General features: G+C 37.9%; 1 protein-coding gene across 1 annotated transcript in view; it reads right to left on the reverse strand.

Moving 5' to 3' along the window:
* Positions 1 to 24,541, reverse strand: part of MYO1D (myosin ID) — a 320,017-nt gene that overhangs the window by 192,114 nt on the left and 103,362 nt on the right. Inside the window, exons 11-14 of the mRNA XM_045525468.1 lie at positions 22,633 to 22,803; positions 18,569 to 18,639; positions 15,213 to 15,287; positions 10,530 to 10,662 (exon numbers count right to left, since the gene is read on the reverse strand). Coding sequence (XP_045381424.1) covers positions 10,530 to 10,662; positions 15,213 to 15,287; positions 18,569 to 18,639; positions 22,633 to 22,803 — 450 coding nt within the window. The remainder of the gene's footprint in view (positions 1 to 10,529; positions 10,663 to 15,212; positions 15,288 to 18,568; positions 18,640 to 22,632; positions 22,804 to 24,541) is intronic.

Genomic DNA, 24,541 nt, shown 5'->3' on the forward strand with positions numbered 1-24,541 from the left:
GCCTTGCCACCTTACGTATCTCTTCATCTGGCTATTCATTTCTATCTTTTATAATGAAACTGTATCATAAATACAGCATTTTCCTGAGTTCTCTGAATCATATTAGTGAATTACTAAACTTAAAGGGGGGTCATGGGAGCCGTCAAATTTGTAACCAAGTCATATAGAGGTACAGGTGTCCTGGTGACCCCACCTGTAGGTGGTATCTAAAGTCAAGGGTAGTCTTGTGGGAACCCTGCCCTTTAACTTGGGGTGGTCAGTGTCAGTGGGGTAAAATGTAGGACACCTAGCTGATGGCAGAGAGTTGGTGCTGCAATGCAGGGGCCATGATTCTGCCTAGCACACCTGCCCTTTTTCATCCAGTGGTCTGTGGGAGAATGGAAAACATGAGCATGATATTTTGCAGCACCTTCCGGTAAGTGGTGGAGCCTCTATCCTACTCCTTGAATCTGGGCTGGCCTTGCGATGTGCTTTAACCAATAGAATGTGGCAGAAATGATACTGGGTTATTTCTGGAGACTCATCCTTGAGAGGCTCTGCCCTCTTGGAACACTTCTTCCAGCCTATGAGGAAGTCCAGGACTAAAGACTATGTGAAGGAAGATGCCCAGTCATCCAGCCATGTCATCTGAGTGGGCTCATCTTAGCCCATTCAGCCCTGGCTGGCTACAGCTGCTTGGTGAGCCCAGAAGAACTGCCCAGGCAATCCACTGAATCAGGAGAAATAAACTGTTGTAGTTTCAAGCACCACCACATTTTAGAGTGATTTTTTTATGGATCGATAGACAACTGATATCTCTTCCCCTATTCTGGAATACCAGTCCTTGGATTAGATGTTAAATTTTGATATATTTAAGTAGAGGATCAATATTATTAAAGCACAAGCAGAATCCTACTTTAAAAAATAGTGATAGCTGATCAAATGTTCACTAAATCTGTAATGATTTTCAAATAGAGCATTTATATTGGGGGGCAGTTATAGCTCACTTTTAAAAAGGGCTTATTGTAAATTTAAAACAAACTTAATAGGATGGGGAAGTCAGGGAGGCAGCACTATTTGCTTAAGGATTTTCTACGGGTTTCCTGGAATAGAGCGCCTTTAGTTGCTTGGTGAAAAAAACTAAGAAAAGTGGCACTGAGCAAAATGCTACTATATCTATCTGTGTGTTTTGGTACTGGTGTAACAGAATAGGCATTGTGCAGAATGAGGATAGTTGGGTATTAGTTGTTTTGCTATTAGCTAATAATGATAAAGTCTCTCTGTGCTTAATTAGCCAATTTATGAAATGAGAATATTAGGGCTTTCAGTTTGAGTAATGACAGACTAGGCAATTTAAGCTGATACCCACGCTGGGGATAACTAGAAGAGGTAAACAAAATCCACAAGACATTTGTCTAAAGACATTGGAGAGCTAACAAGACAGTAGAGAATCACTGGGCCAGAATCCAGGAGAGGAAGAGCGGCACAGAGGACAGCACAGGTTTGACACTGCCTTTCTCCTGAGGGAATTTGCCAGCTCTAGAGGAGGCGGATGGGGTCTGAGTAGTAGTTTTGGCAGCTTCATGAGGCTAGCGGGACAGATTAGGGATTAGGGTCTGAAAAAGAGGAGTCATGGGTAAACTCCTCTCACCCCCTAGGAATAAGAGTGAACCAGAAGTAGGCAATCCTTCACCAGAGTTCAGCTTTGCGTCACCTCAGTCCTTGAAACTGCAATAGCTAATTTGGAATACTGTTGCTCTTAGGTGCCTAAAAGAAGCAAAAATAAATTTTCCCTGGAGAAAAATGACATTAACTTGGGCCTCCAATTATTTCTATAAATAATTTTATAACTATAACATTTGGAACAAAATAAAAAATAACCAGACATATAAGGAGCCAAGATAACATGAATTAGGAACAGCAAAACAACACATAAACAGACCTGCAGGAGTCCAGATATTGGAGTTATCAGATAGAGGTATTAAAATAACTATGCTTACCATGTTCAAGATGACAAACAACAACATTGAGAAGTTTGTATAGAAACAGAAACTATAAAAAAGAACCAAACCACATGGAAAATCTAGAACTGAAAAATATAATAATGGAAACTAAGAACTCAGTGGATCAGTAGAAGAGGTTTAAAATGGATGAAGAAAAAAAGGGTGAACTAGAAGGTACGTAAGAAGAAATTTTCTGAAATGAACATGAGGAGACAAAGAGATGGAAAACAGAAGGGAGGTTAAGGGGTATGAAAGGTGCAGTGGGTTGGTCTAAGCAACTGGAGTTCTGCAGGAGAGGAGACAGTAGGGCAGAAGAAATATTTGAAGAGAGAACAGCCAAGAACTTGCTAAACCCAATGGAAAAAAAAAATCAAGCTACAAATTGAATAAGTCCTACAAACTCCAAGCAGATTAAAAAAAAAAAATCCACACCTAGGCATATCATAGTAAAACTTCTGAAAATCAAAGAAAAGCAGCCAGAGGAAAAAAGATTACCTTAAAGAGCAACAAATAAACTGACAGCAGATTTTTCAGAAGCATCTATGGAATCCGGAAGACAAAGGAACATTATCTTTGAAATGCTGAAAGATACTGCCAATCTAGAATTTCACACTGAGCAAAAATATTCTTCAAGAATAAAAAGAGTATAGAAATATTTTTTGGTAAACAAAAACAGAGAATTCTTCACTGTCAGATCTCAAGTATAACACGGTGAAGTTCAGGCAGAAGAAAATGATTCCAGATGAAAGGTCAGTAATACAGAAAAAGGAAAAAAACGATACATGAGTAAATACATGTAAATGGATACTGACTATATGTAATAACAATAATGCCTTACTGGATTTTAGTGTGTGTATGTGTATGTGTGATATAGAATTAAAATATATAAGTTAGGAGGGAAGTAAATGGAATTAAAATGTTTTATTGGTTTTGTTTTGTCCAGAAAGGTGGTAAAAGTAGCATATAATGTTAGATTTTCATATTCAAGAATGATATTGTAATAGGTTAAATAACCACCAAAATGATATTAAGATGTAAATCTTCCTAAATAATAAAGGGAATAAATGGAATAATAAAAAATAATTGTAACACTGGAGGAGGGGAAAGGGTGCCTTCTTAGGTACAACTAAACATTCTGACTCAAAAGACTCACAGGCTACATTTGGCACCAATCTCCTCAGAAAAACAAGAACATAGCTTGCAGCAGGCAGTGTCAGTGTCCTTGTGGCAGTCCACATATCAGTCAGGTGACAGATCAGGTGCAAGGAGATGAGATTCCCACTGGTCAGGAGTGGGAGGTGCCCTTGGCTTAAAAGCCTCACAGAAGCCAGTATCTCTTAAAACAACTCAGCAGACATAGCTTCCATGGTCCCTGCAAAGGACACGCTTAACACAGAGTCACTGAGCTTAGGCAACCCCAAAGTATATTATCCTCACAAGACATTTATCATTTTCCCAGTATAGATGCACTTTAGCAACAGGGTAACTTTTACCAGAAGCAATGTTGCTTAGTGATATAGTTGATCTATATTTTACTAGGTTACCAGGGGAACAGAGCTAGAAATTTAACTGAGGTTGTCAAGCAGAAGGAATAGAGTTTTACCTTTTGCCCACAATAATCAATCTAAAAGATGGTTAGAAAGAAAAAGAAATACAGAAGAGTCACATAGAAAGCACTAAGGAGATGGCTGATTTAAATGCAACATACAGTGACTACATTAAAAATAAATGGACAAAATGATTCATTCAAAAAACAAAAATTATCAGAATGCAGTAAAAAAATCAAACTATATATTACTTACGAAAGACACACTTGAAACATAAGGATATAGAAAGATTGAAGGTAAAAGTATGAAAAAGATAAACCATGCAAACTCTAGCCAAAAGAAAAGCTGGCGTAGCTATATTATTCATGCAAAGCAGACTTCAAGGCAAAAAGCAATACGGAAATAGAGACGTTTCATAATGATAAATGACTCAAACACCAGGAAGATACAGCAGTTCTAACTTGAATGAACCTAATAAATTCTCTAAATATTTAAAGAAAAAATTGAAGGTACAATGAGGACAAGCAGACAAATTCAAAATCAAAGTAGATTTTAACATACCTTTCAACATTGACAAAACAAAGAAATTAGTAAGAAAACAGAAAAGTTGGAACAATATGATTAGCAAACTTGACCTAATGAACTTATATAGAAGACTGAATGCAAATCATTTTTAAATACAAACAAAACATATACATGAAGCAAATTTAACAAACTTCTAAGTATTGAAATCACAGAGTATGTCCTCTGATGAAATAAGACTAAGCTAGAAATCAAAAGCAAAAACGTAATTAGAAAATCCTATATGTTTGAAAATTAAGAAATATACTTTTAAATAACCTTAGGTCAATAAGAAAATTACAATGGGAATTAGAACATAGTGGGAACTGAATAATTTATAAAACCATGTGGACAAGGCAATCTTAATATAAGGCATCATCTGAGTAAGTTAGTATAAGTAACTTTACTAAATAGAAACCAGTCGAAGCCGGGCGCGGTGGCTCACGCCTGTAATCCTAGCACTCTGGGAGGCCGAGGTGGGTGGATCGCTCGAGGTCAGGAGTTTGAGACCAGCCTGAGCAAGAGCGAGACCCCGTCTCTACTAAGAATAGAAAGAAATTATCTGGCCAACTAAAATATATATAGAAAAAATTAGCGGGGCATGGTGGTGCATGCCTGTAGTCCCAGCTACTCAGGAGGCTGAGGCAGTAGGATCGCTTAAGCCCAGGAGTTTGAGGTTGCTGTGAGCTAGGCTGACGCCACGGCACTCACTCTAGCCAGGGCAACAAAGCGACATTCTGTCTCAAAAAAAAAAAAAAAAAGAAACCAGTTGAATGGAATTTTACTAGGATTGAGCGATTATGCACATGAAGTGGTTACTCTGGATGAGACACTAATGACTAGCCAAGAGGCTGGGGAGAAGCCCTTTCATCCTGTTTAGTAATATAAAAGTCTCCAGGTAAGGAATTTTGTGGAAATACTTTCTCTGTATTTAATCAGCATTCTGTCTCAATTTATAAATGCTGCCTCCTCTCTCATTTATAAATATCCAGACTGACTCAGCCTAAAAAATCCTGAATTTGGCAAATTCAAAGTGTCTTATAAAGGTTAATTTGCAAAAGTGAATAGTGATCTTATTCTCTTGAACTTTTAAACCTGTTATGTGAAAAACATTATTTATGAAAGTACACTAATCAGTATGTATAGACATTATTTAAATATATATCTATTTAACCTGCTTTGAACACTGTCAAATGGAGTCACGGCAAATTCAATATATTTTATCAGCAAGGCAAATTCAATCATAATAATTTACTGGCCATCTACTTCTAGTACTTTATCAGGTAACAAGAAGTATACAAAATTAATAGAACCCATTCTCTATGTTCAAAAGACTTATAATTTAGGTGGGGAGACAAGACATGCACTTAAAACACTGTGTGGACTCAGAGAAGGTGAGGAATTCCACTTCTGGTAATGGAGGACTAGGTAACGCACATCAACCTTCTTGATGAAGTCACTAAAAAAAGATGCTAGACAAAATAGGGGGAAAAGATCTTCTTAAATGCATCATAGAGCTAACAAGATAGTGAGGAAGTCCTGGCCAAGATCAGAAGACTAAAATCCAGAGGAGTGGGCCCACCCTTCCGGGCTGTTTTTGCCCTAGGAGCTACTACTGATCTGGAAAAGGCAGTCACAAGGCTGAGCAGGGATTCTGACCACAGTGGGGATAGAGGGGGAAGTGGGAACCTGGAATAACTAAACCTGGGAGCTAAAAGTGAATAGAAAACAACTTGGCCCTTTTAGGGATGGCAACCCATACAGGCAGTTTTCCTTACTGATAATGGGGGATTATTTCTAGTTCGCTCTAGATGTAGCCCTTTGAAGACCCACCATTGTATATGTCTGTCTCCGTGTGTGTGTGTGTGTGTGTGTGTGTGTGTGTGTGTGTGTGTGTGTGTGTGTGTGTGTGTGTGTTGTATGCGTAGGTGTATAGAATCTCTTATTAGACACCCTACTTTGGGCAGGCCCTGAGCTTCAAGGACCCAGCCTTGAGTAACTATATTCAAAGTTATCTACTTCAACAAATCCCTACAGGGTGAGCGGCAGCTTTAGGGAGTCTGATTATTTTTCCCTTTACTCAGTTAACCTCTATGTTCACTTAGCTCCTGGCTTGCATGCTCCTTACTTTTTTGGTTAGATCATGGCATTCTAGAATTTGATTTTTACTTTTTACCTAACACTTTAGTTGTTTTCAGTTGGTTTTAGTGGGCTTCACACTCGCCATGTTGCTAGAAAATGCAATATTCATATATATTTTTGAGATCCTTACATCTATGTTTCTAAGTTAAACTGATCTCTAATTTTATTTTCTAACATTAAACTTGTATTCAGGTAACATTAATCTGATAAAATGAATTGGGTAGTGACCTCTCTTCTTCCTATTCTCCAAAATAATTTGCATATGATAGGGATTATTGGCTTCTCAAAGGTTTAATAAAATTCATCTGTAAAACCATCTGGGCCTGATATCCTTGGCAGAGTTGGGGGAAGATAAACTTCTGATTAGTGATTCAGAATCTTTAAGGTTACTGATTTATTCAAGTTTTCTCTTTGTTCTTGAATTAATTTTGACAACATTTTTCTAAAAAACTAGTATTTCAAATTCATTGGCATATAATTGTTCATAATATTCCAATGCTTAAAAACATCTCTATAATATTTGAAGTTATTACCCTTTTTTCATTCATATTGTTTTCTTTATGAGTTTTATTAGAGGTTTATCTATGATTACTTTTTGATCTTTGACTTTTGCTAGTTAAAAATTATTTTCTTACTTCCTTCTTTAGGATTTCTTTAGAGTTCCTGAGTTGAACTTAACTCATTTACTTTCAGTCTTCCTTGTTATTTTATAAAGGCATACAAATGGATCACTTTAGCAGTATTCTATGAATTTTGACATATTCTTTGTCATGCATTTCCAAATATTGTGTAATTTCCATTGTGATTTCCTCTTCAACCTGTGAGTTATTTAGGACAGCATTTTTTAAAGTTCCCAAGCACATTGAAAAAAAATTTTTAATGCTGATTTTTATTTTACTTGTTTTGAGGATAGAAAATATACCTGTATACATATTCTTCGAAATGGTTCAGACTTCCTTTGTGATCTAGTATGTGGTCAGTTCTTGTAAATGTTCCATACATACTTGAAAGGAATATACAGCTCCAATTCCCTGGGTAAAGGGTTCTTCTGATCTTTGGATAAAGTTTAAATTCAGTTTTCAAAGCTTCTTCACATTCTTACTAATGTTTTCATCTGCTTTATCTATCAGTTTCTGGTAGAGTTGGTTTAAAATCTCCCACTATGATTGTGGACTTGTCAATTTTTTCCTTTAAATTTTTTTTAGGTTTGTTTTTTTGCTTTATAGAGTTCATAATAATCATGGCTCTGCTGTTTGGTACCTAGTTCAAACGGTTTTATTGTCTTGGGTATTTTTATTTTATTGTTAGTTTCTTTATCTGCATTAATAGCTTTTTTCTTAAATTCTATTTTCTCACACAATTAATATTGCTTTTCACCATTTTTGGGGGGAGTGGCTTGATGTATCTTTATCTACCTCTTCAAGCTTTCTGCACAGTGTTATTTAGATGTGTCTGCTGTAAGCAGCAGATAGCTGGATTTTCCACCTATATAGTCTATTTAGCCTATTTTTGTTTATGGTGAATATCAATTATTTAGATTTATTTCTACCATTATATTCTGTGTTTTCTAAATGTAACATTTTTCCTTTGCTTCTGTCTCTCTCCTCCACTGACTCTGGGCTTACTTTCTTGCCTTCTAGTAGACTGATGCATTGTCTGTATTCTTTTCCTTGCCCCTGGCTCCCTCCCTCCTTCCCTCACACCTCCACACACACACAGATTGAGAAGCTGGAGCAGAGACTGCCAGCCTAGTTGTCTACCTTATGCCCAGTGTCTTCTTCCTACTTTGAAACTGAATTCTTACAACTAGCTGGGTACACTGCTGACCAGAATGAAAATGTGCTTCCCAGCTTCCCTGACAACTACATGTAGCAAATGGGATATAGCTGAAGTGCTGTGTGAGCCTTCTAGAAAGTCTATTTAAAAGGGAAGTTCCAGCTGCCACCTCAGACCAGGAGGACAGACGCCAAGCACTAGGTCAGTAGAGCAGAAAGACAGAAGGAACCTGGGTCCCTAATAACCTTGTAGCTGCTACACTAGTCCTAGATACCTTCTTCATTCTTCATTTACAGGAGAAAGAAAGAAACATCTCTCTTTATTTAAGCTACTAATTTGAGGATCTCCTTTATGAGAAGCTAAATGCTATTCCTGATACAGAAATTGCATAAGGTTCTAGAATTATTTCTTTAAAAGGCATATTTAACTACAAATTTTAGAAAATAAAATGATTGTTTTTCTAGTCAATTAAATCTAATTACTTAAATAAATATATTTTATAAAATTCCATATTCAACTCTGTTTCTTATGTCACATGCCTTCCTTCCAGGGTCACTTTTCTTTTTGCTGGACGAAGCAGGTTGCGGCTGACATGCAGAGAGAAGCTGAGATACAAGAGTAAAGAGTCCTAATAGCATTCTGGTCCTCGGTGCCAGTGTCCTCACGCCTGCCCTTCTAGAGATTTGATTATACAAGCCAACAAATTTTGCTTATTTGCTGCCACTTGAGGCCAAAGAACACTGACAAAAAGGAATAGAAAGCTACTGAACAGATGTGTTCCTGTGGCATTTGCCTAATTTATCCATAGCGAAGTAACAAGAAATGGTATAGACTTAAATTCTTAGAGAGGAAGGTGATTAAAAAAAAAAAAAAAAGACAATGAAGAAGAAACCATAGAAAAGCACCAGAAGAGAAAGATAAAAATGAAGAAACTAAAAATAATCAGTCCCAGAATGCTGCCTAATTTATCAAACTTGTCAACAGCAGCAGTTAAAAGCAGAAATTTGGGCCGGGTGCGGTGGCTCACGCCTGTAATCCTAGCACTCTGGGAGGCCGAGGCGGGAAGATCGCTTGAGCTCAGGAGTTCGAGACCAGCCTGAGCAAGAGCGAGACCCCGTCTCTACTAAAAATAGAAAGAAATTAGCTGGACACCTAAAAAAATATATAGAAAAAATTAGCTGGGCGTGGTGGTGCATGCCTGTAGTCCCAGCTACTTGGGAGGCTGAGGCAGAAGGATTGCTTGAGCCCAGGAGTTTGAGGTTGCTGTGAGCTAGGCTGACGCCATGGCACTCTAGCCCGGGCAATAGAGTGAGACTCTGTCTCAAAAAAAAAAAAAAAAAAGTAGAAATTTGTTAAGGAAAAAAAACAGACTAAAGTTATCAAGTAGTATTAGTTTCCAAAGGAACAATAAAAAGCAGAAATAACTGTCAATAATATACCTTTATATTTCAACCATTTAAAACAGCCTAAGGGACAATAGTTATATACTAAAATTCCTCTTAAAACTCTCTTGGTCATTTTGTATCCAAACACGATATATGGATGGTACATTTTACAGTTCAATTGATGTTTTTGTTTATTTATTTAGGCCAGGCCCTGTTTCAGCACAGGGATGAAGTTCATTCTGCCAGGCATGCTATACCTTACATGTTTTTTTGAATCTGAGATTTTCCCCTTGACCATGACTGTAGGATTAAAAGCTCAGATTTAATAAACACATTCATCTGGGGCACAATTATTTCACCCAGGCAAGTTAAAAAAAAAAAGGCAGGAATAAAAATTTTATTATAACATTCACTTTAAATACATATGTATTCTTCAATTTAATTAAGTAGATTACCTAAAAGGTAAATCATATCTACATTCTCTATAATATGTCAAGAGGTGTTGAGAGGGAATCTATGAGTTAAAATGTATATTTATATATTTTTTCAATCTTAAGTCATTTTATTTTACAAAATGCTACTCAAAGTGGAAAAGCTAATTAAGAAAAAAAAGCAATGGAAAAAAAGTTTTAGTATGCATTTTCTTCCATAGCAGCAAGCTTTTTCTAACAAGTTTTCTTTAGTGCAAATACTGTAGGCTTGTATTATATACAGTTAAACAACAAAACAAAACAACGAAAACCACCACCAGAGATACTTCTGGACAGAGCTACTCCTCAATTTTCAAAACTATACAGAGACTTTGAGCTCACGGTTCTGCCTGGAGAGGTCTATTTAGGAGACTCTCCAATTGGATGATTTTACCATTACTTAAAAAATAGAAAAAAAGGTGCCCAGAAAGGTAATTAAATTCATCATAGAGCTATAGGAACCAACTTGTTTGCCTCTAGAGTCTTATAGCAGACTTTGCTCCACATCACTGACATATCTCAAACACAGATGCACAAAGCTTATGATTTTCCACTATGCGCCAAAATACCACATTCATCTCCCGCTGCAGAAAAGACATCCTGATACCTATTCTTTGCACAAAGTCAAACAGAAAATGGATATTTAGAAAAGAAAAAAATAATTACCTTTGACGCAAGGTTGTCTACTAAAGCAATCATGGAATTCTTAAACAGGGTAGCGGCAGTCAGAGGTCGCTTGGTCACCTCTGTAATGCTCAGTTTGCCTTCGGGCCACATATTCTTCAGCACAGGATTGGAACTGAGAGGCACAGAAAGAGCAAATGTTACATTCAAATAAGCTGAATAAAAACTGCTAAGCAATCCTGCTGCACTGTACCCTGAGAATCATAATTGGACTACAGACTGAACTCACAAGGCCTAATTGAAAAAATGATTCCATCCGGAAAATTATGCTGAAAGTGGAATGACAGATACCGCACCAAAAATTGAGATTTTTTCCAAACTAGAGTACATTTTAAAAATTCTTTAAACTTCTTTAAAGTGACATTTCTATTATTATTACCTAGGACCCTGAAATAGTTAACATGGCTCTTACCATATATACATAAACAAATTAGTTTTTGTGATGTTAAAAATAAGGACAAACCACCAGTAGGAAAATGATCCTCAATGTCAAGGAAGAAAACATGAAAGTGAAAACATCTTCTAATTAAAACAAATATTCACACAGAATAGGTAACACTGTAAAAGCCAGCTCTCTCTAAAAATCATAGGAAAATAAAATAACCATTTTCTACTGTCTCCTAGTAAATTCCTTTACTGCAGTTGAATTTATGGACACGTTTGTAGGCAGCATTGGCAGCTACAATATTTTATTGATATGATAGACTGCTGCAATCCAAATCTAAAAATGTATTTCAGGCCAATTTTCATGTTAAAAATTATACATCCATTATTTGGCTCTGTGGAGATACTTTTAAAAACGTGTAGTGATCTCAACTATGATTTTTTTCCTGTTTCATTTTGGGTGCTTTTGATTTTAAAAGTAATTGGAACTTGAAATGTTGCTTGCTTCCTAGAAACTTTTCTCTTGTCAGAAAATTTTTTCTTATAAAATTGAGGGCTGAAAAGAGAAAAGAATTAACATGGGCATTCATGCTAATTGTGCTGACTATTCTCATCATTTTACCCACTTTCTTTCCCTTGTATAAAATTGAAGAAATTGACTTGGTTTCCCAAAGCACCAAGTAAATTTCTGCACATAGGTGCTCCAAATGACAGGTGCAAGATGAAAGGATGGATGACAGCAGAGTGAAGATGATGAATGATGACGTGAGGACTGGCTGGCTCTGTGAATGCAGACAGAGCAACACTACTACCCTCACCTTCACCAGCTAGCAGTGCCAACTGCCATCAAAGGTGGCTATAAAATACTGCAATGAGTTGTGGCTTGTGGACTTAGTTTCATCATTTTATAGTCCTAGTCTATGATTTTCCAATCATACACCTTATATCAACAAAAATGACCTCGTAAATGTATATTGTTTTTCCTTAACTTTTCCATTCTCATCTTTAGCAGAAACATAATTTAAGGCAATGGCTCTCAACTTACAGCGTACATGGTACTTGGATGCCTTTCTCACACTTACTGAATAGAATTTCCAGAAGGTAGAAAATTGTACTTTGTGTACTTTGAAAATTCTGATGTGCGTCAAAAAGAATGAGGATCATTGGCTTTTGGTCTATGCAGTTTCTATCTCAAATTGCTTTTCCACCTTACTCGCTGTTGCTGGCCATATTTGGAGACTATTCCTGTACTACATTACAAATGGAGGAGGGGGAAGGTTGGAAATGAAGGAAATAAGACCATATGTTAAACAGTAGAATTGATATGAAATGAATCCAAACCGAAACATATAGCCATTTTAAAGAGAAAGGACTCTCAGACCAGCCCGTCATGAATGTAATATTAACAAAATAATTTTCAAACATTTTTATTACTAGAACCCTTTTCTTAAAAGGGAAGCTCATCCAGAAACCCAGTAGGTAGAATAGATAGGGCAGATCTTCTCTGGCTAACAAGAGAGTAGTGAGAGGAAAAGTCTGTGCACCTGGAATGTGACCTGCTTGTTCCCTTCCTCCCTCCTACACAGCACTTACATTGTATTAGGTATTGTAAGTAATGTAGAGATGATTTAAAGTATACAGGAGGACGTGCATAGGTTACATGCAAGTACTATGTCATTTTATATGAGGGACTTGGGTATCTGTGGATTTTGGTATCTGTGGGGGGTCCTGGAACCAATCCCCATGGATACCATGGGACAACTGTATTCCATTCCATGTTAGTGTTAGATTTCTCACTGGAAATAAATCTGCATGCTGTTTTGTTTCTACATTGGTCCTGTGAGCTTGGGTTGTATTAGTCTACCACAGAAAGGTAGAGCTGTTCTCAGTGAGCTCAACTTCTGGGCTATGATAAATTCATGAAAGTAACACATACTACCTTGTGCAGCCTCTTGGTACACAGGCTGGCAACCTACCCTGACATTGCCACTGGCCAGATGAGGCTGTTTTTCTAACTTGAGTCATTTGTCCCTCAAAATGGGTGTACATTACTTGATAAAGTAAGCACTAAAATTCCTTTCTGAAAGTCCCTTTCCCCGCACCTAGTTCTTGCATGGATCCTCTCTCAGTTCTATGTCTCTATAACTTTCATCATTCTTGGTGGCTTCAACATCCACACAGATGAACCATTTGGTAGTAAAATGTCTTGAAAGAATTATTTAAACATGGTGTCACCACATTGTATTCTCTTGAACTCACATCAATCAGACATTTGTCTTCAATGCTCCATGGAAACCAGCTTTGTCAAGAGTCCAACTGACCCCGATGTTAGCAAATGCAATGGTCAAGCTTGGTCCTCACATCATTCCTGCTTTTGGCAAGATTTGACATAGTTTATAGTTTTTTTCCTTCGTAAAGCATTTTTTCTTGTCTTGGGCTCTATGACACTGGATTCTTGGTTTTCTTCCGACCTCACTGGCGTGCTCTCAGTTTCCTTTCCTAGTTCCACCTTCCTTGCTTGACTCTAAATGTTGGAGTGTCTCAGGGATTAGTCTTTTAACCTCTTCTCTCTTTTATTAATACTTATTTATTTTGTACTCTATGCTCACTCCCTAGACACTCTCATCCAGTCTATGGCTTAAATACAATCAATATGCTGATGACCATAAATGCACATCTCTAGTCCTAGCTTTCCCTGAGATCTGGATGCAATTGCCTATTCAGCATTTTCACCTGGGTGTCCAATACGCACCTCACACATAACACATCCAGAATAAAACTCCTCATTTCCACCAATCAGCTTTTCTTCTTATCTTCCCACATCAGACTCAGGCATCACCTTTGATTTCTGTCTTTTTCTCACACCATACATCCTATTCACCAGCAAATCTCATTGACTCCACTTTCAAAATGTCACCCAATGTCGTTACTTTCATCATCTCTGTCACTACCACCCAAGTCTCGGTCTAGATTACTAACCTGGCTTCCTACCTGGCCTATTCCACCCTTGCCCTTTACAGCATGCACTTTACACAGCAGCACCAGTGGTAACTTTAAAACATAAATCACATCACATCATAAATTCCAGTGGCTCCCCTTCCTACTTTTCCTTCCCTGGGCCCACAGACTCTATGATCCAGGCCCTGTCTACCTCTGTAAATTCATTGCCTGCACTTTCCCCATCCCTCCCTCTGTTTTTAGCCACACTGGCCTTTTTGTTGTCCTTCTTGCTGTCAATACACTCAAGCTCATTCCCACCTTAGAGCCTTGGTACTAGCTATTCTCTTTGCCTAGAATGCTTTTCCTCTAGAAACCTGCATGTCTCCCTCCCTCACTTCATCCAGTCTCTGCTCAAACATCACCTCTAGCAAGAGGCCTGTTCTGACTGCCCTACCTGTAACCCCTCCCCTGCCCTTCCTCGTTTGCACCCTTTGATCTCTTGCCTACTTTATTTTTCTGCACAGCACCTGTCACTACCTGAAAATTGTTTCTTTGTCTATTAGTTGTCCTCCACTCAACTATAAGCTCCATGAGGGCAGGGACTTTGTGTAAATTTTTTTCATAGCTGTAGCTCACAGCACAGAAAAATGTAAGGCTCGAAGGTGCTCAATACATTTTTGATAATCTGCTGACCAAATGACTAAGTAGACTTAATAAATGAGTTAATACAGTTCTCTAACCTATAAGAAGCTGGCCAAGAATCCTCTTTCTTCTCATGCACCTTCTTTCCAAAGTGTGCATATTGAGTTTAAACTTGCTATCATTTGCCTGGTTTTATTTTGCCACAACTTTTTCATATTTCGTTCGTTTGTGAGAAGATTCTGTCTGCTCAGTCATGATCAGTCCTCACTGACACTAGATGCCACTCTGATGTGAGTGGTTTCTTATTTGGGGGCAAATACACTACAGTGGGAATCTGCATGCACAAAGCTTTCAGCTGGGCCAGAAGTCACCTGACACTTCTTCCATCACCACTGGCCTAGCCTGGGACAGCTGAGAGCACTGGTAGGGGGTGCCAGAAGGCTAGCAGTGGTGAACAGAGAAACCGAGGCAGCCCAAGGGAAATGGAAGCAAATCATGTTAGTAGTAGGTTCCTGCCCTAAGTTTATAGATATTATAAAGTCACATACTATTTTACTTATTAAGTATGATAAAGCAGAACTAGAACATCTGCCAGAAACTTATATATTATCACATAAAAATAATCATTTGCATATATATTATGTAATTTATATGTCAAAGAGCTTAATGTAGAGATGATTAATAAAATGTTAATCTTACCTGTTATACATAAGGCGCTTGAAATCTTGAAACAAAGTGTCTTTATTTTTGTCAATAAAACCAATGACAGAATAGCTAACAGGGAAAAAACAGAAAACATGCATTATTCACCAAGAAAGAACCACATTTAAGCTTTTCTAGGAGTCTACAAGCCTTCCCACTATTAGTTATATAATCAATCATCTAAAAAGCTGATAGTGTCTACCTTGTTCTGTGTTAAAAGATACCAAATTTACCTACTAAATAGAGGGGACTTTGTTTCTATTCTTCAGAAGGAGAGCAAGAATCAGTACCATTATTATGATTAAGATCATCATTTTCTACTGGTTTATTGCTTACCTCAAGAAGATGACTTTTAAAAAGATAGCTGTATTTATCATCCAGCATTCCTAAGATAAAAGCAAAACAGCAACATACAGGAACTAACAGTCTCATCCGTACGGAGGTCAAGTGACTTGCCTAAGGTTCACTCAATGTTCAGGGTAGGATAAAAGAATCCAAGAAGAACTGCAAAGGATGGTAAGAATTGGATAAGCAGAGGAGAAAAAGGTAAGCAGATCACACAGGGAAATGGACTGAACAGAGTGATGGAAGAAGGCACATGCATGGAGTTCTGGAGTGAAAACCAGGAGGCTAGGAGTCACGGTTTGGAGGAAGGGAGATGAGTATGGTCTGGAAAGTCCAGCTAAGACTGCAGTTGTGAGAAGGGTGGGAAAAGGAGCTGTGCCACTCCAGTGACTAGCATGGACTCTAGGAGGAGTAAATTCAGGGGTGAGCGTATAGGGGTAATCGGGGACTCTGGGTGATTAAAAGAGAGGTAGGAGGGTGAGCAAATAGTAACCCTAGATGCAGCTGTGCCTTATAGTTCTGCTCTCTTTTCTGTTTTCTTCCTTGACAATCACATCAATGTGGGAAACCTCCAGATCTCTAATCTGACTCCTTGACTTACATATCTAATTCTGCAAGAAAGTTCCTTCAGGTTGTGCTGCCCATAAGCACTTTAAGGTCACCACATCCAAAATTCTTTCCTTGCCTGGCCCAACTTAGGTCTTCTCAGGTCACTTTTGACTGAATCCTTGAAGTCACCTCACTCTTTCTTAATTTACTGTCTGACCCACACAATACAAACTTCAAAATCCAATTTTGGCTTTCAAGATTCATTGTGATTTGATCTCAAGCTACTTTTTCAGGCATTTCTAATTCTCTGTGCTACAAAAAAGGACACACTCCAATCAAATGGACCTAGTTGCTATTTCCTGAATATTTTTTAGCACCCTTCCCACTTCTTCCTATAAAAATAATTCCTAGCAACCAAAGACCAGCATTGGCCTCCTAGGCTGATCACACGCAGCTAGAAGTATTATAGCATATCCTTACTCTAAATTCTGACAACACTTGCTATTACTCATATGGCAATTATTTTAGACCATTTTTTATTATCTATGTATGTGCATGTGTATATACATGTTTGCATGTATATAAATAAATACACATATAGCCACGTATGTATGCATGCATCTTACTTGGAGAGCTCTTTGTGGGCAGTGACCACATCTTATAAAATATTGAGCACTCAGAAGATACTCAGTAAAGACCTAGAAAATAATTGAAGGGCTTAAAGAGAGAGGGGAAGTTTGAGGCATTGAATATCCCTCAAAGGGGTTAGTTGGAGTTTTGGACTGAGAGTCTAGAAACCTAGTTATTATTATCTCAGTTCTTCTATATACTTGCTATGTGACCTTGGGTAAGAATTTGACTTATTCTGCATAAATTTCTTCATCTGTAAGACAAAGAGGTTGGCCTACGTGATCTTGAAGCCCCTGTCCAGCTCTGCATTTGTGCCATTCTGAGTTGTATGAAAGTACCCTGCAAATGAGGCTTGGATTTTCAGAGGGAGATATCTGTATGGTACTACACCTTCTCTCTTTAGTATTCTGGAACCTGGGAACAGGACCAGAAAAAGTAGAAAATGGTGCCATTCCAGTACTAATGGTTAGTTTGACAGATGGGATGATAATTTTGAGCCATATTATTTTATGATTCTAGAATTTTAATTTAAATCAGGACCAGCTTTTAAAATTTCCTCAAATGTCTTTTCAACATTTGTAGAAATGATCATTTGCTTTTTTTTGTTTGTTTGTATAATCTCTTCTTATGATGGGTTACATGGAAAGAATTCCTAATGTAAGAAATAAAAAAAAGTGTACTTTAAACAATAACATGATGAAGAGCAGTGCTCATGGACAGTGAAAGCATGCTAAATACAGTGAGCGAAAAAATGCCCCCCAACCAAAGATATCCACGCCAAATTCCCTGGAACCTGGGAATGTCACTTTACATGGTAAAAGATGTGGTTATGTTACAGATCCTGAGAGGAAAGGCTTACCCTACACTATTCAGATGGGCCCTAAATGCCATCCCCAGTGTCCCTTTAAGATAGAGGCAGAGGGAGATTTAACACAGACACACAGAAGAGGAGGAGGCAATGTGACCATGGAGGCAAAGGCTGTAGTGATGCAGCCACAGCCAAGGAACGTCCAGAGCCACCGGAAGCTGGAAGAAGTAAGGAATGCATCCTCCTCTAGAGGAGCCTCCAGAGGGAGTTTGGCCCTGCTGACACTTTGATTTTGAACTTCTGGCCTCCAGGACTGTGAAAGAGTAAGTTTCTGTTGTTTTAAGTCACTAGTTTGTGGTAATTGGTTAAAGCAGCCCTCGGAATAAAATGTAGTTATATTTTTTAGTTATACTTTCTTATCAATTTCTACTTTTACTGTATTTTAATAAAAATATGGCTTGTAAGAATTTTACTTTTTCAAATAATATTTGGGAAATAATATAGTAAAATTGTTTTTTGCTTACATAGTTACCCACCTACTTACAGTTCTTCATATATAGGGGTAATTCTCACCTACTCTTTTTATGCCTGCTCTTTCTTCTTGGAAGGCTCTCTCTCATTTTCCCCTCTTCCTAATTCATTCCCCTGACTAACCCTCTTCTACTTTTAGGGCTCAACCTGGATCTCTCTTCCTCCAGCAAGACCTCCCTCTACTCCTCTATCCCAGTTCTTAACATATTTCCATGATTTACTGACCCCTCAGTTGATTTTTACTGAGTGCCGGCTATAGCCAGGAACTGTGCATGGGCACTTAGTGTGTGCTCAAGAAATGGTTGGAAAGCAAAGAGTAAATCAAGTCATGCCAATTTTTTTTAATGAACAAATTAAAATATATTAACATACCAAATGATTGAAAAAATGCAAATGAATAAAAAAACAATTTTATATTTTCCCTGGTTATGTTTTCTGAAGTGAGGCTGCATGCAAATCATCATGTTAGGTACCAAAGTAAGATACTCACACTACATCACCTGCATAATGTCGAATTCGAAAATCTCGATCAAACTCCAAAATTTTGTCTGAGGCACAGACCTGAGAAATTAAGAAGGAGATTATTTTGAAACAGATATTTTTGCTTTCCTAAAAATATATTCTAACTTAATATAAGATGATAATGTCACAAATCATGAAATCACATCGTGTGAGGCTAGATTTAAATATATGGCTTATATACTAAAGACTGTGAACGTTCACCAGAAATCCACACAACTAGACTATATTTCCTGCCCACTCTTGCAGGGGGATATGGCCAAGTAACCAAGTTCTGGACAATGGAAGTGAAGTGTGGCTGTTGTAGGCCAAAGCTGATAAGAATGGATGATCCCTCTCTCTGTGCTTTCTTTCCTCCTCTCACTAGTTGGATTTAGAGGATAGTCCCTAAGGCTGCAGTCCCCAACCCCTGGGCCATGAACCAGTGCCAGTCTGTGGCCTGTTAGGAACCGGACTGCACAGCAGGAGGTGAGCGATAGCAAGCAAAGCTTCATCTGTATTTACAGCCCCTCCCCCATCGCTCTCATCACTGCATAAGCTCCACCTCCTGTCAGATTAGCAGGGGCATTAGATTCTCATAGGAACCTGAATCCTACTGTAAACTGCCCATGGGAGGGATCTAGGTTGCATGCTCCTTATGAGAATCTAATGCCTGATGATCTGAGGTGGAGCTGAGGTGGTAATGCTAGTGCTGGGGAGAGGCTACAAACACAGATTATCATTAGCAGACAGGTCTGACTGCACAATAAATGTAACATGCTTGATTCATCCTGAAACTAACCCTCTGTCCCCGTCCGTGGAAAAATTGTCTTCCATGAAACTGGTCCCTGCTGCCAAAAAGGTTGGGGACTGCTGCCCTAGGAGATGGAAAAGCCAGAAGATGGAAGAAGTCTGGATCTCTGAGACAGAAATAGACTTCTGCTATCTTAAGACACTTAAATTTTGGCTGCTGTCTTAACACAGCCCAGCCTACCCTGACTGATACAGTTTCTTTCTCTTCCAAGTTCCACTTAAGGAGGACCATACTGAAGGCTTACTATCTGCTTGGTATATACATCTCATTCAAGTCTCACAACCAATATTTAAGGTATGTATGACAACCTCTCTTTTACATACATGGAAATTGAAGCTCAAAGAGGTTAAGTAATTGGCCCAAGATCACACAGCTGGTAAGTGGTAGTCCTGAGAAGGACTCCTGGGACTGAACGTAATGTCTGTGCTCTCCTATGTATACTGTACCCCGCCCCATCTGTCTGCTAAGCTGGGACTACAGTTCAGGTCTGATCACTTCACAGAGGATCAACCTTCTGCAGCTCTTTCTCACTGAAGAGGAATAGTTTACAGAAAGGCACTTTTCAAATGTCCCTAGGGGTCTCCATAAATTTCTACTACCTTCCTTGTTACAGAAGCACCTGGACTTCTTTGTCTGCCCTGTGAAGGATCACTTGGTGTCCTACAGGCTCTTAAGCCGACATCTAAGAATTCACAAAGCACTGAGTGCAGTTACACACCAAAACCCACTAGTTCTAAGGTTAGATGGCAATTCCAACCGGGATGGTGGGTCCTATACTGATAACCAGATTGCTAAAGGAATAATTAGTCTATTTATCTGACAAGTGAGTAATTACAGGAAATTAAAGTCAGACTTCCAAGGTTCAAATCTTGGCTCTACTATCTATTCATTCTGTCTCCTCAGAGAGTTGTTCTGAGGGTTAATCGAACTATGGAGGCCAAAGCGTCTAACACACAGAAGGATCTTCAAAATTTATTCCTCTTTCCTGCCCTCTTATTTTATAAAACCCTTTTCTTTATAACCCCCCACCCAAAGGAAAAGGACCCAAGAGATGTCTATACCTATGAAATATTCTTACATTTGGATACTGCAAAGTCTTAACAGATCTGAACAATAAAGGTTTTAGATTTTTCTTTACTTTTTTTGTAATAATAATTATGTATATATCATTTAACTTTTTATGTTAATAATATTTTAAATAATAATTTTATGTTTTATTAGATTGTTTGCGTGTCTCTATGGTAACTTTAATGCATAGGAAACCGTTTAGCCCCCAAATAAAATAACTGTTACAGGCCATAAGCCTCTTATTTAATATGCCAATTAATCTAGTTAATCAGTAACCAGTAGCAAACAATGATGCCTGACTCAACATACAGGGTAGTACTAATAGCATTACTTAACAAAAAGGTACATAGGGGTTAAAATGTCCTGACAGCTTGGTCATTTCATTTCTTTCCTTCATTAGGCAAAACTCCCAGATAAGAACACACTTGAAAAATGCCCATCTCAGTACTTTCCCTAGGGGTGCCAAAAGAAAGAGCCACTTGGTCTATGAGTTGGGAAACCTGGGCTTCCACAATTTAATACTAGAAGGAAAAAAAACCATCTCCACAGATAAATTACTATTTAGCATTAGCATTTCCTATCAAATCCATAGCAAGTGATTAAAAGTAGTATGCACAGTTACTCTTAAGAATGAGATTATATTTCAAAATATTTGGTTGATAAATTTGATTCAGATATATAAATGGCCATGGTAAAGATATCAAAATGAGATGGATTTGATTTCTTATGTGAGACTCGTAGCTATTTATTTAAATGAAGACGTAAATACGATTTATTTGGTATGATTGTGAGCAATTCAATTCCAACTTTACAAACACTGATTGAGTGTCCACCATCTGGTAGGCACAATGCTAGGCGAGTCTCCAAAACTTGAAATGTGATTACAAAGGGCACTTATAAACTATCCTTCAGTGGCAGGACATTTGCTTGTGTAATCATGCCATATTTAAAAGCATCATTCTAAATCATTTAGGTTACTTCTAACTTTGCTCACTGCTCTGTCACCAGCACCTAGGATTGTACCTGGAAAATGAGAGGTGTTTATTAGGTATTTGTGGTATAAATGGGGAGTGACTGAAGGAATCCCTCTAACCCAGAACCCTAATATGAAAGATGAGACTGTAGTATCTGAAAGCCAACTTAGAGCAGGGTTACAACTCAATCCTCAGTAACAGATCAAGAAGAATACTTTAGAAATAACTGGCCTGAAATAAACATCAGCCAGTAATCTATTTCTTGACAATTTGGGCTTTATCTAATGAATTGTAGAATTTCCCTGTTATGATTACATAATTTCAAAGAGACAAAGTTAGAAAATAGATTTGTGCCCCCCAAAATGGCAGTGTGTCATAGATTTTTATGGAATTATAGAGGAACAGAAATGTTCATCCCTTTCTTTATGGATGTGAAAGAGCGGGGGTCTATTTCCCTTTAGCTTCTAGTTTCTAGACAGGACTGTATTTGTAGGGAAGTCTCAGGGGTGCTAATGATGTGCCCCTCTTTTAACACAGATTCCTTGAACAGATACTAATGGGAAACATACTATATGCAAGGCATGCCACAAAGGTCTGATAACCACAATTGCCACCAATTATTACAGAAATGTGATCTGTTTATGACATTTCTAGATTGAGAAAAATGGGGAGTTAAAAGGATGTCTACTTATTTAATGAATGAGTTTCCCTGTAATAACTAGAATTACAACTAAGATGTCTCTGTTTTTTAGAAAGTCACATAGTCTAAAGAACTACGGTAGAGCACACACATTTTGTAACTGAGGATTACAGTAAAAAGTCAAGGACAAAAGCTATTTTCCATGCCAGAATTATCAGATGCAGGAGTAAAATTCTAGCACATGAACAAGGACTCTGCACCTATTGGTTATAAATGACATCATGCTTTCTAAAGAATCATGTTCATTTTTCCTATTTCTAGCGAATTGGATAGTCTGGAGCTCCCTCTCCTGGATGACATGATTTTATCAATCTCATACTAAAAACCAGAGAGGCAGAATTTATCCACAGCAATAAATCATTCAATAGATGTTTATGGAACTTCTTTGTTATTTAAGTGGATATTCTTTTAACCCAACATATAAAGTCATTTAAATCTGTCCCACAATGAGGAAAATCTCACACATCAAAAGGAGAGGAAGGTGTTGCTAGATGCATTACCTTTCGGCTGGAAAAATGACCATGTTTGCCCAATTTACTGTTAAGCGCTTCAAGGAACATTTCATCGGTGACTTTGCCAACATTCATGCAAGCGTCATCTAGGATTGCAATGATCCCTTTGTGCTGCTGCTCCACAAGGTCCACAATGATCTGATTGTTGAAGTAGTCAATCTGTGGGACACCAGTGAGGAAGCAATTCCAAAGAGAACAGTGACCAGGACAGGTAAAACACTGATGTCTGCATTTGTATCAGGGGTTTAGGTAAAGCTACCTTGATGTCAAATATGTGAATAACATTAGTGAGGTCTTACACTAAAACAAGCATACATCTAACAGAGGTTTATTTTTAAATGTCTTTGTTAACTTTATATCATGGAACACTTTGCTTGAGATGAGTACAGCCCAAGGCAGAAATCCTAAGGTAGACAATGCTTCTCCCATTACTAGTGCTTGTTTTAATCCAGTCTCCATATCCATACCTGACCCTACTCCTTCATACCAATCTGTTTGCCCTTAACCACAAGACCAAGCTTCCATGAAGTACCAACAAACCCTCTCCCCCTCTCCTTTCCTCTCTTCTTCTTTCCTTTCCTTCTTTCCTTTCTCTCTTTCCTCTTTCTTTCTCTCTTTCTCTCTCTCTCTCCCCCTCTTTTTTTTTTTTTTTTTTTTAGAGACAGGGTCTCACTCTGTTGCCCACGCTAGACTACAGTGGTGCAATCATAGCTCACTGTAACCTCAAACTCCTAGCCTCAGCAATCCTCCCAGCTCAGCCTCATGAGTAGCTAGAAGTACAGGTGTGCACCAGCACACCTGGCTACCCAGGAGGTTTCTTAAGGTATACAGAAAGCCAGGAGAGACGTAATAAGGTGGCTTAGGGACATGTGGCTCTGACCTCTCATTCCCACTCCAAATACAACAGCTCTGTGCTTGAGTGTCAAGTTCTCAACAGTTAAAGTGATTTGTACAGCATCAAATGTTTTTAGAAGTGAATGAATCAGAGAGATAACCAGCTATTATGAACCTCTTGATACAAGTGTACACACAGTGTGTGAAGCGGGACTGTGGAAAAAACTGATTCTGAATCCAGTCATGACTCTAGATCTAACAACCAGTATACAGGACACACCAGGAATGAGAAACATATTAAATGACACGTCAGGAATGCAATTAGCAAAATCTCGGCTGTGGGAAACTCCAGAGAACAAATGACTCATTCCTTTTTTTCTTTTTTTAATTTTTATTTTCTTTGTCCTTTAAAATTATACTTTCAAAGCAGTTTGTGGAAGATTCATTTTTTTCAACAAAAGACAACAAAGAGAGAGGAAAAAAGGAGACAGAGGAGAAAATCTATAGATATCTGAAAGACCTAACAACCAATCATAATGTAAGAATCTTATTGGGATACAAATTCAAACAAACTATAAAACAACAACAACTACAAGACAGTTGAGAAAATATGAAAAGTAAATATTGTCTGGATATTTGATGATATTAAGGAATTTTTGTTAATTTTTTAGGTGTGATAATGGTATTGTGGTTATGGTTTTTGTAAAAGTCTTCATCTTTTAGAGAAATACGTGGAAATATTTACAGATGAAATAATGTGATGTCTGAGATTCGCTTCAAAATAATCTGGGAGTAGGGAAGTTGGGTACAGATGACACAGGAAAGCTGGGCGACAGGCACACGGAGGTTATTAGACTATGATTTCTCTTCTTATATATGTTTAAATTTTTCCATAATAATTTTTTTTTTTTTAAAATCATTGTTTAGAAAGAAGTCTGGGATTTTTAGAGGAAATACCCAGAATAGAGATTCTAATTTGGGGGGAATCGGCAGGTAGTCAGTAACTGTTACCTTGGGATTAGCCTTCTGTTCCCTCTAGGATGTATATTTCTTGGTTTATTTA

The sequence above is a fragment of the Lemur catta genome, chromosome 15, assembly GCF_020740605.2.
Source record: "Lemur catta isolate mLemCat1 chromosome 15, mLemCat1.pri, whole genome shotgun sequence".
Taxonomy (NCBI): Eukaryota; Metazoa; Chordata; class Mammalia; order Primates; family Lemuridae; genus Lemur; species Lemur catta.